A 12,086-nucleotide genomic window follows, 5' to 3' on the forward strand; every position below is an offset into this window, starting at 1 on the left:
GCCGTAATCATATCCACTCCCCATTCCTCAGATGTGAACATGCAATTGCATGATAGGCAACCATCAACCTTTCCCACTCACATAACTTAGCCACCAGCTAATTTACCCTCTTCTGGCCTTGTCCGATCACAAGGGCTAGGAAGCTCCCCTTTAAGACCCTCTGCAGTATCTCAGGCTAGGAAAAGGACCAGGCTCTACCTCTACGGTAGTCATTTGCTGTTGGGCCTTACCAAATTACCACTGTCCTGGTCCCCCATAAAAGGGGAAAGAATGACTGCGACCTTATGGATATTAATGGGCGTCCTGGCCACTGCTGCTGCTACCTGGACAGGGTGAAGCACCTGAAATTCCAGCAAGCCCCCCCTGATTGTGAGCTTTGACTGACAAAGTCCAAATTGAAAGATTGGATTGCTTCCATACACCTCTGTCTCCCCCTTCCTCCTCCTTCTACAAATCACTTCAGTCTTGTTCGGACTGAATCGCAGCCAGCCCAACCTTATCCAAGCCCCAATTTAAGGGGCTTCCTCTTCTTTAGCCTGAGGCTCTTATTTAAACTGTGGCTAAATGTCTACGGCTGTGTCTACACTTGCCTTATAGCAATTGTGAGTGAACATTAAGGAAAATGCAACAAAGAGTCCTGTGGCACCTTATAGACTAACAGATGTATTGGAGCGTAAGCTTTTGTGGGTGAATACCCACTTCGCCAGATGCATGGCATTCACCCATGAAAGCTTATGCTCCAATACATCTGCTAGTCTTTAAGGTTCCACAGGACTCTTAGCCATATTTGTTGCTTTTTACAGATCCAGACTATCCCTCTGATACTTAAGGAAAATAACTCTCTTGTTCTGTGGCTACCAGTATAGAGTAGAAGAGAGATACTGAATCTCCTCATTGGATTATGGATCCTATCCCTGATGAGCACTGACATAATTCCAGCACTCCATGTTAGTCGCAGAAAGGGTTTTGTTTCTTTTTATTTCTCTTTAATCTACCTTCTAAGGGAAAAAAGATATTTTTAGAGTAGGAAACAAAATCAAGGTGAACACTCTTTGCATTGTAACTGGCTTGTCTTATCACAAAGGCAATTAAGGTTGGAGGATTAGTCTTCACTTTGAACTTTCTGACCACTGTCAATTAGAGTTCTGATTCAGGAAAGTTAAATGTGCTTAAGTGCTTCCCTGGATACAAATGCTTTCCTGAATTGGGGCCCCAGTGTTTAAAAACTCGCATATATGCATCACTATAAAATCAGGGTGTAGTTTACTTAGGACAGGACAAATACAAAACACTTCTCAAATGTTGAATTCAGAGGCCTTTGGGAACATGTACATATGACTCCCACGGCTGCAAACTGACTTCCCTGAAGTTGTCCTATGGTAAATGATGATATATTTGTAATTCTCTATTGGAAACTTACCCTATTGCATCACAACTTTAAGACTACTTAAAAAAAATAACGTGTATCTAGTCTTCATCCTCCTCTTTAAAACAAACAAAAAGCCATTAAAATTACAGTCCAGTTTAGGTAGAGCAAGTTATATAAATCTACATAAGCATTTAGAACCAGATGAAATCTAGGCTGTTCCCCTTTAGGAAAAACGTACCTTTAGTAGAAGGATGATATCACTGTTTGGTGCAATGCTGCAGTAAAACTGGTAGCTAAAATTGCCGGAGAAAGTCTGGCATACAAGCCAACAAAACAAGTGACTGCTTTCTCACTCTAGTTTTTTTTTTTTTTTTTTTTAATAAATGGCTACTAATGCTATAACTAAGAGTCAATACTTATTCGCACCGCGACATGCTCACTCATCTGTTGCTATTCAGAAGGGACCCAGTTATGCAGATCATGCAGAATGGGCTACTCAAAGCTTTTTTTTTTTTTTTTTTCGGGGGAGGAAGGGGGCAAAATCCTGCATGCTCGGTACATTAATGGTCTATCTTTTGGGGTAATAGTAGCTGTAAAAATCCAGAATATATTTAAGTAACCAGCTTGATATTTAGCTGTAAACCAAAATGCAGAATGGAGGTAGCCTGCCCATTGGAAATATGACAGCATTCTAAAATGACTTTTTCTAGACCGCATTCCTCTAATTCAGTGACTGCTCAGTCAGTTGCCGTGTTGCAACAACACCGTCTTAATGTAAACTTGTAACTGTCAGAAAAGCCTGCAAACTATTTTAATAAACCTAAGTAGACACACACTATTTTGCTATTGATTGTGAATGCCCAGAAATAAGTGGTTTTGTTAATGTAAGAGGGCCTAAAATACCTTGACACCAGTTCCTCTATATCAAAAGTAAACCCATTCTATACAGTATTGACTTATTGCATAAAATATGTCTGTATAAACACTCTTTAAAAGAAATTCTGATTATATTAATAGCTGTACTTTAAAATTCTTGAAATCTATGGATGAGGTGTTTTACACAAAGAGGGAGCACTTATATAGTGTTTGACCTTGCAACAATGGAACAGTTAGTGCTAAAAATATTGGTCAGGGACACGGATAAAAGAGAATGTCTTGTTTGATCACTCTTAGATCATTACTACAGTTAATCGCTAAACCCTTTTGTTCTGAGGCTACCAGCTATGTATATTTGTAGCAAAGGAAGTGCTTAATTCTGTCTCCCATAAAAGTAGCAGAAATGGGGTTATTTTGGTCAGTCATTTCTTAACACCTAGCCTTTGCAATGACATTTGAAATGTTATTGCAAACTTGAATCTACATCATGAATAAAATGTGATTAAATGTTTCCCTTCCCCTGCCATCCTGGCATTTTATTGTCCAATTTAAAGGGACAATCCAGCCTTCTTACAATTTTTTTTTTTTTAATTTTGATATCTGTAATTTCCTCCTTGCTGGCCTTTCTGACACTCTCATTGTATCATCATAATGGCCTTTAAAATTATCTTCTTCATTTGTTCTGCTGACGTTGTTGCCTCCTCCTTTTGAGTCCCTCCATTGGCTTCACCTTGCTTGCTGCATCAAGTGCTTAACTTTTCATTGTTACCTTTTGGGCAACACACAGATCCATCCTGGCATAGGTCTCTGGTCTTATTGCTTATCTGATCTTCTTGTCCCCAGCCCCTCTACTTCTCCAGTGATGATAGTCTTGACCCTTGCATATCTTCTCATATCAATGCCTTTTTACATGCTGAGCCATGTGAATGGAATGACATCCTGCTTGGTCCAGAGATCATTAACTTCTCCTCCTTATTTGACTACTTTCTAAAAGCTTATTTCTCCTTTGTTGTCCACCAACTTTTGGTTTGTAATAATTAGGATCCTACCAAATTCGCGGCCATGAAAAATGTATCACGAACCATGAAATCTGGTCTTTTGTGTGATTTATTTATTTATTTTTTACCCTATACTATACAGATTTCACAGGGGAGACCAGCATTTCTCAAATTGGGGGTCCTGACCCAAAAGGGAGCTGCAAAGAGGTTGCAAGTCTATTTTAGGGGGGTCATGGTATTGCCACCCTTACTTCTGCATTGCTTTCAGAGCTGAGCGGCCTGAGAGTGGCGGCTTGTTGGCCAGGCACCCAGCTCTGAAGGCAGCACCCTGCCAGCAGCAGCGCAGAAGTAAGAGTGGCAATGCCATACCATGCCATCCTTACTTCTGTGCTGCTGGTGGCAGCAGCTTTACCTTCAGAGCTGGGCTTCTGGTCAGCAGCTGCCGCTCAGCGCAGAAGTAATGGTAGCAGTACCGCACCCCCCTCTCCCCCAACAGTAATCTTGCACCCCCAACTCATTTTTGGGTCAAGACTCCTACATTTCCAATACCGTGAAATTTCAGATTTAAATAGCTGAAATCATAAATTTATGACTCTTAAAATCCTATGACCGTGAATTTGACCAAAATGGACTGTGAATTTGGTAGGGCCCTAATAATAACACACAAACAGAAACCTGCAGTTGCTGTCCTAGATTTTTCCAGTGATTCGTACTATCTCCTGTTATGGGGGCATGGAGTGGTTTTTTCCCCCCCCTTGTACAGCACAAAGCATCTTGGGCTTAGGTACGAACACATGGGTTTTATTATGTTAACATGCATTAAACTACTGAAACTGGAAGAATGAAAACATCTACATTCTGTTTGTGTGAATTCTCTTGGTTTTACCTCTTGCACTCAGTTCAGTTTCAGCACTGAGTACACTAGCCAATATCATTTCTGGCTCATGCACTGATACATTGTGCTTCAGGGGAAATGTTTAATTCTAAACAGAAAATATTGTAATGGTATTTTTAATGGAAATGTTTCTAGTGACCTTAATCAGTTTAACACTGTGGTTAAGCTTTGTAACTTTTGGGCCAGAAGTGTTTTAACACTGAGAGATCTGTCATTTTAATTCACTCTTTCCTTATTAGTTTAAATTAAGGTTTCAACTTTGTTTAAAAAAAATGAGCCTTTGACTATTCACTATGAAATTAACATAACTTTAAATTCAAGTGTTGAGAACCTTATTTTACGGAAAATATCATTCTTTCTAAATTATTTTTCCTAGTACTATTGTGTACTGTGACTTCAAAAGTATGTGAGACCTATGTTTTGTGTACAGCACTGTGAGCCTCTGAAAATCCTGTTGAATACATGAAATCAGAGGGCCACTCCAAAGAATCTATTGTGGGGGCTGGAAAACTCTGCTTGTTGCATATCTATATTAAACAGCAGCAATGGAGTATTCAAAGTATATATTAAAAAAACTGTCTGGAGAACTTGCAAATAAGAAAACTGCTGCTTTAATCCAGTGTGTAAATGTAGTTTCTTGATATTATGCTATGAGTAGGTGGCAAGGTGCATCTTTTCAAGACTATATTATGGTCTGCAATGTCTTAGCAGAGAGGATGGAGAGGAGAGAAAAGACATGATTGATACAGGGAAGATAAAGAATAGGATGATGTTGTGTAAGAAGTCTTTTTACATTAGTCTGACTTATTGGTCTGACACTTTTTTTTTTTTTTTTCCCTTCTCCTCCCCCCCCCACCCCCCCTTCAGGGGAGAGCTATGTGTGTGGTTCAATAGAACCTTTCAAAAAACTGGAGTACACGAAGAATGTAAACCCAAATTGGTCAGTGAATGTTAAGACAACATCCACTTCCCGTACGGTGCCGTCTCTTGCCACTGTCAAAGGAAGTCCTTCAGATACAAGAGAGAATAAGGATTTCATTAGGCCTAAACTGGTCACCATCATCAGGAGTGGTGTGAAACCACGTAAAGCAGTCCGGATTCTGCTTAATAAGAAGACAGCACATTCATTTGAACAGGTTCTTACTGATATAACTGATGCCATCAAGCTGGATTCGGGAGTGGTTAAACGCCTGTACACACTGGATGGAAAACAGGTAAGAGATTTCATCCTAATAATCTCCAGAAAACCCTCTTCTCCCTCCCCCCCCCCCCCCAAAAAAAAAATTAATGCAGAGGGCAGTGAGTCTTGTCATCACTTTTAGTAACTGATATGGTAATTAGTTAATTTTGTTGCAATGGGTACTCCATGTCTGGTGTTCACTGCTGGTCTCCTGAATAAGGTTAGTGTACATTTTTTAAGTTTGAGGTTTGGGTATACTGATTTAATACAAAAAGCATAATTTTAGTAAAAGTTCTTTTCAGGAACAGTTTGCCACTTTGCCTCAAGGAATGGTCTGGTTATTTATGCGTGTTTGTAGCTCTTAATCTGCCACAAATCAAATTTGCTATGCTGGCTTTGAAAATGTATATGTCAGAAAGCCAGAATGAAGGACATGATACTAAAGTATGCTGAACTCATTTCTTTAACCTGTCTTTTTTGTTTCTTTTCTGTAACAGCATTATGAATCATTGTTCTTAGTGCCTGTAATTTCAACCGAGGACACATCGCATTGTATTGAACAGTAATATATTTGCATATAAAATGTACCTTTTTTTTTACTTTTGAAGCATAATTTCACAGTCTAAACTACCCTATTGTAAAGAAGAGGTTACAAGCTCAAAAAAGGTGGGTGGGAACTTTCCCTCAGACAGAGAGCGACATATGGGGCCTGTTGATCCATGGTGCCCAAACTTGTCAACGAATCTCTTCCAGGTGGTCCAAAGTGCTGCTTCTTCATCATTCTGAAACCGTATATATTCAAGCAATTGCTAAATGTAGCCCGATCAAAACGCTGTTCAAGTTCTAGATGCTTTTTTTGACCAAGAAAATATAAATGACCACTCTCTTCTGTGTAATGTGCCCTATTGGGTTTTTTTTTTTTTTCTTTTGATGTAAATTTAATCTTAAAATATTGAAGAGGTAATAAACTCACAGGAGGACAGAGGCAAACTACAGTGTGACCTGAATCAATTAGAGCAACGATGGCTGCAGGTAAACAAGGGGAGATATGGTATTTTACAAATGTTAACTCTTACCCTGAGGAAATAGCACAGATACAAAATGTAGAGATAAAATGAAGCAGAAAAAAACATTGCATTTAAAGTCTCCCTCTCTCTTGCAATAATTAGTGTCCAAATATTTTTCATGTAAGCATGCCTGTAGCTGACAGGATTGTGGGAGACGAGACTGCCTGAGAAGATTTCTATCTTGAGAAGCCGTCCAGTTTACAATATAAGTAGATGTTGAGGAACAGCACAACTTCATTGCCATCTCCAAAAGTCCAATGTACAGTAGAAACACTTCATGTAGAATGATTAGCACCTTTTTTTCTTAAGTTGGTAACTCCGTGAGACAGTACAGAGTGGAAAAGTTGGATGGTGGAAGTGAGAAGCTGTAAGAAAGAGGGTGACTTCAGGGAATGGTAATGGGAAACCATATTTTACCTCAAATAAGGGCCAAGTCAGTAGTGGCTAAAAGCCATTCCCATCTGCAGGTTAATAACCTACATGTGACACTTGTGTTGGTGATCGAAGTCCAGCTCCTAGTTTTTAAGGGTGCGCATCTGAAATATCCATCTTGCAACTGATTTGCTGGTAGTCTTGGCAGAGAAGACCAAGACTGACTGTACGTGGCATTCAGCCTGCCCTGTGGTCCCTCAGAGTTGAAGCACATGTGTGAGGAATGTAGCATAACTGCTGTCCATGGTGTACTTGTTTTGTGACATGAGGCAGCATAGTTTAAGAATGTCTACTCGTAAACTGGTATGGTGACACAGCTGCTGTAGTGCTTCAGTGTAGACACTGTTCTCCCTTTGCTGTAGTTAATTCACCTTTTTGAGAAGTGGAAGCTAGACTGATGGATGAATTCTTCTTGTCAAGGTCACAAGGCAAGTGTCTTAACCTCTTGATACCGCCTGTTATACCCTTTTGTAAAATATTATACTTGCCCACACAGGGATGTTGTGAGGGTCAATTAATGTTTGTACAGCACTCTGAGTGCTTTATAAAACATTATATAAATGCTGAGTTTTGTAGCACATGGAGAAATGCAGTATGCAGGGGTATCAATCCAGTGTGTCTTGTCTTGGTAATGAGTTCACTTAAAGTTTTTCAGCTTATTTTTTAAACTTGCTTCAAGGAAAGTGCTTTGACTCCTCATATCCACTCTCTTCTACAGTCCACACCCTTCAGAAACACAAACAACAAACCAAACAGAACCCTAGTCAAACTCTTTCCTCTTGTTTCTTAGAATACTTTGTGCCTTCTTCTGCAATCAGAGGTTTGAAATAGGACTGGCCTAGCTGCCAGACATAAGAAGACTTGGATGTTTCTAACTGTGGTGATATCACAGGTTGGCTGGATTCCTTGTCAAGCTGTGACAGCTGAGATGAATTCAAATCAATGGTGTTCCTGAGAGATTCTACGTCCAGTTCTTAGCCAGTAAACCTTGTGGCTACTGGAGCCTCCTTGAAACTGGTGCCCTGACAAACATGCCCTTATCTATCTATTTTGTTCTGTTGAAGTAGTATCGTCTACTCCCTAACCCTTGTAGAAAGCGCGGGGGGGGGGAGAGGGGGGGAAGAAATTATGCCCCACTGTCTGTAACAGACTGTCTGCAGAGTGGATAAAGCAACTTGACTAATAAAAAGGGGAATCAGGAACAACTTGTTGGCCACCTCTGTGTAAGGGGAAGTTATTGTGTCCGTCTTTCTCCTTTCCCCCCCTCTTCCCCCCCCCCTGCTTCTCTGCTAGGCAATTGCTGCTCCATTACTCTGCCAAAATCCTGTTCTCCCATATGGCATTAGGAGCATGATAATGGATTTCTTTATTGCTAAACTCACATTGTGAATGATTACTGGGAGGAAATCCATGGTAAATCCAAAATGTTTCCAGTAGTGCATACAGCTGAAGACTTCTTTTAGTGGTTCTTGTTGGGAAGGATCTAGAAAACTCTATACTATCCCTTCAATATGCAGCTAAGTCTAACAAATCTGTGATTAGATCTTCCATCACTAATGTAAAAAACAGCAAAATTGTAAAGCTCCTTGAGCCAAAAAAGTAATTTTGTATAAGGATAAGGGAGTAAGGCTCTTTTAGGATTATTCTTCTGAAATTTAGCAACAAAGAAATTCTTTATGCACAGTATTTCCTTGACTTTTCTAAAAACCCATCAGATTATGAAAGGACCACATATGAATTGCCCATCCACAAAGGTCTCTAACAAGAGTCCAACATACTCTTAGTGTTGGATGCAGGCACCTCCCCTCCCCCCCCCCCCACTTTCTTAGTGTCACTACAGGCCTGCCACCAGACATGAACAAAGAAGGTACATTTCTCCACCTTGTTTTGTTCACCCCCAGCTGAATGGCCCCATCTTACTTAATATGTTACAGAATAGTTTATTGTCTAATTGTCTCCAGAGATGCAGTATTTAAGTGGTAGCCTTTGAAAATTTTAGAGATGCTGGATTTTGAGGAGTTTATTCTTGGGTTGAGAAGGGTAGCAAAGCTGGAAGTCTGGAGGCCATTTATGCCCAAGAACCTAGTTGTATAACTTTTGTAACATAGGGAACTCTCTTCCTACATCTGTTTTTCCTTTTCTCCCCTTGGTTTTGAAAACCCTAATTCTTGGCACATAACACATTTTCAGTTCTGTTCAGGCCACTCATTGTTCCTCCTTTGCAGCACTCTTTCTGTGGTAGATATTCCTGTTTACAAAGATGGAGAAGCTGAGGCACAGAGAAGTGAAGTGACTTGACTTGCCTAAGTAGGATCAATGGGAGTGCTGAGATTGGAAGCAAGTGTTTCCAGTTATCAGGCCTATTAAGGCATTTACCATAGTATTAAGTGTGGTATACCTAGTGCTTCATTCACTGAACCAGGTTACTACTTCTGATTGAATAGTCTGAATAATAGGATTGTGGGAGTTTGGTTTTCCCCATCTCTCCCAAAAGCTGTTGTATCAAGAAGTATTGGGCAGCTACATAAAGTGAAATATAACTGCAATAGTGTAGAAAAGCACAAGTGTGGGGCACAAGGCTAAACTGCCAAAACAGCATGGCTGATGTGGATACACTGCACCATTGGTCCGTACTATGGTGCAATCCCCATCAGTTCGGCTATCAATGGTTCTCTGGTGTAAAACACACCCTTTGAATGGCTCGCTGGGATTGATCATATTACCACAGTGATGCTGATTTTTACCTGACATGTGAGAATACTGCTTCTCTTTCATGAGTGGAACTCTCATCCTATAATGATGATGATTGGGCGTTGAGGGTGGGGGAGACTTGTGTTCAGATCCCTAGATCTAGATTAGGGTGACCAGATGTCCCAATTTTATAGGGACAGTCCCGATTTTGGGCCTTTTTCTTATATAGGTTCCTATTACCTCCCATCCCCGTCCCAATTGTTCACACTTGCAGTCTGGTCACCCTACCCTAGATACTTTTGAAAATCTTCTTTCCCTGTCTTCTTTCTTCCTCCCTCCCTCCCTCCCTCCCCCCCCCCCCCAAATTAATCTTTTTAATACTATTGAAGTTAGCCTGTTTAGGTGATCTTAAATTTTATTTCCCAGTTGCCAACTATACTATGCGAGTAAAAATCTTTATAATGTGGCTGTTATAAAAGTCTAGATCATGAAGACATTCCCTCTTTCATGGTGGTTCAGGGCCTTTTCAGTTTTGTTACACTAAAACAAGTGTGCAGAACATTAATCAGTCTAGTACAGTATCTTGACTCCAGCAGTAGCTAATACCGGACACTTAATGAAAGAGGAAGGTCCCATAAATGCACCTACCTGTGCAGTGCTTGGCATCCTTTCTTACTTCCCTAGGTGTTCAGCTTACATTCTGAAACATGTTAAGTGCTATCCAAGTTAAGATAATCTCCCAATAATACAGCCACATGTTGACTATACACTGCCTAAAATAAAAATGTGCTCATCTTTTGACCCAAGTTTACAGTTCTTTTTATAAGAATGTGGCCCTTCTTTTACCCATCAGTTTTCATTACCCCTTAATAATTTTTGATACTGCAGTCAAGTGCATCTAACTCTTTTTTTCCTTCCCAAGAAAAATAACTCTAGTTTTTCAGTTTATCATAGTATATCAATCCCATTTTTCTTTGTTCATTGTCACTCTAGCTTTAAAATAAGGAAAAAATGAATGCAGGTCACAATACATCAACACCGAACAGTTCCATCATTAGAAAACTTGTAACTTACATGTTATGTCCAACTTTACTGTGTCTGAGCATCCAATTTGGGGAGGTCTTGGTTTTTTTTTTAACTCCTGGTGCTGTGCATTGAAGAGTTGTGTTCAATACCATTATATCTTCCCCAATCTGCTTTTGGAGGAATGTACAAGTTCATAGATTCCAAAGCCAGAAAGGACCATTGTGATCATCTAGTCTGCTCTGTGTAACTCAGGCCAGAGAACTTATCTTTGTAGAAAAAAAATCCACTCTTGATTTCAAATTCCTCAGTGATGGTTGAGGGCCCATCAGCATAAACCTTTTTGTTTTTGGAATGTGTGCCCTGTGTATCCATCCTTTCTGACTGGGGTGGTTTAAGGCTACAAGGTCCCTGCTTTACTCTGTGATATCCCCAGCAAGCCAGTCTACCTAACAGTGCCTGTGGTTTGTTTTCTCTTTGAGGACTTTGAACAGTATATTGCCAACAGTTACTTGCTTAGGAAGAGTTGTGTGGTATGTTTATTGTTAAGGTAAAGGCATTACACAGAAAACATGTTCAAAACCATAAACTGATTTAAATACACACGAAGCATACTAGGAATCACTCATCAATCTCATGGAGCCCTAGTAAGTAGGGCACAGTTTTTTCCAACCCTTCCACAAGGGTGGGAGTCCCTCTTGCACAGAAGGTTCCTGTCCAATGGCTGGATCAGAAAGAAGGTCCTAACTCAGTTTACACATAGCCTTACACAGAAAACATGTTAAAAACCATAAACTGATTTAAATACACACTAAGCATACTAGGAATCACTCATCAATCTCATGGAGCCCTAGTAAGTAGGGCACAGTTTTTTCCAACCCTTCCACAAGGGTGGGAGTCCCTCTTGCACAGAAGGTTCCTGTCCAATGGCTGGATCAGAAAGAAGGTCCTAACTCAGTTTACACATAGCCTTTTTAATATCAAAAGCCCTTTCTTTGTTTTCTGGTTTCTGAAAAAAACAGTTTTTGAACTAGTATATGCAAGCCTCTTTCAGGTGTTATATCTCTCTGGAGTGTTTTTAACATAAGTGATTTACCTTAATCACCTCCCTCCCTTTCCAAACCGAGAGAGACTCAGGTTTTGGTTCCTGAAGGAATTGTGATAACTCTCCCTCCTGGAGTTGCTTACAGTCCCTGGCCCACAGTAATACATAAACTTAATATAATATTGACCCCAAAGGTATTGTTTGGGATTGAAATATGTTACAAGCTTGTCAAACTGTAGCCTGAACTTTCAGAGCAGAGAGGGGAACAAATCAATAATGGAAATTGTAAATTATGCCATTTAATGGAAGGCCAATTTAGGTCTCTGATTTGGTACCACTAGTGAATTCTGGTTGATGAAATGAAATTGCTGGGTCATGAAAGGCCTCTGTGTATCCACCATTGCAGACAAATCTTTGAGCATGTGTGTCTCAGACTAGAGACAATAGTGGGTTGTTAAAACTCAACCATCTATTCATGTTGAAGCACTTTGAGATACTGTGTTTCCTGGG

General features: G+C 40.1%; 1 protein-coding gene across 6 annotated transcripts in view; it reads left to right on the forward strand.

Annotated features, from left to right (window-relative positions):
• Window positions 1–12,086, forward strand: part of DCLK1 (doublecortin like kinase 1) — a 348,891-nt gene that overhangs the window by 10,165 nt on the left and 326,640 nt on the right. For all 6 annotated transcript variants that reach the window (XM_005286604.5, XM_005286601.5, XM_005286603.5 and 3 more), the window contains exon 3: window positions 5,006–5,352. In XM_005286604.5, the coding sequence (XP_005286661.1) occupies window positions 5,006–5,352 (347 nt within the window). The remainder of the gene's footprint in view (window positions 1–5,005; window positions 5,353–12,086) is intronic.

Source organism: Chrysemys picta, chromosome 1 (genome assembly GCF_011386835.1).
Source record: "Chrysemys picta bellii isolate R12L10 chromosome 1, ASM1138683v2, whole genome shotgun sequence".
NCBI classification, from domain to species: Eukaryota; Metazoa; Chordata; order Testudines; family Emydidae; genus Chrysemys; species Chrysemys picta.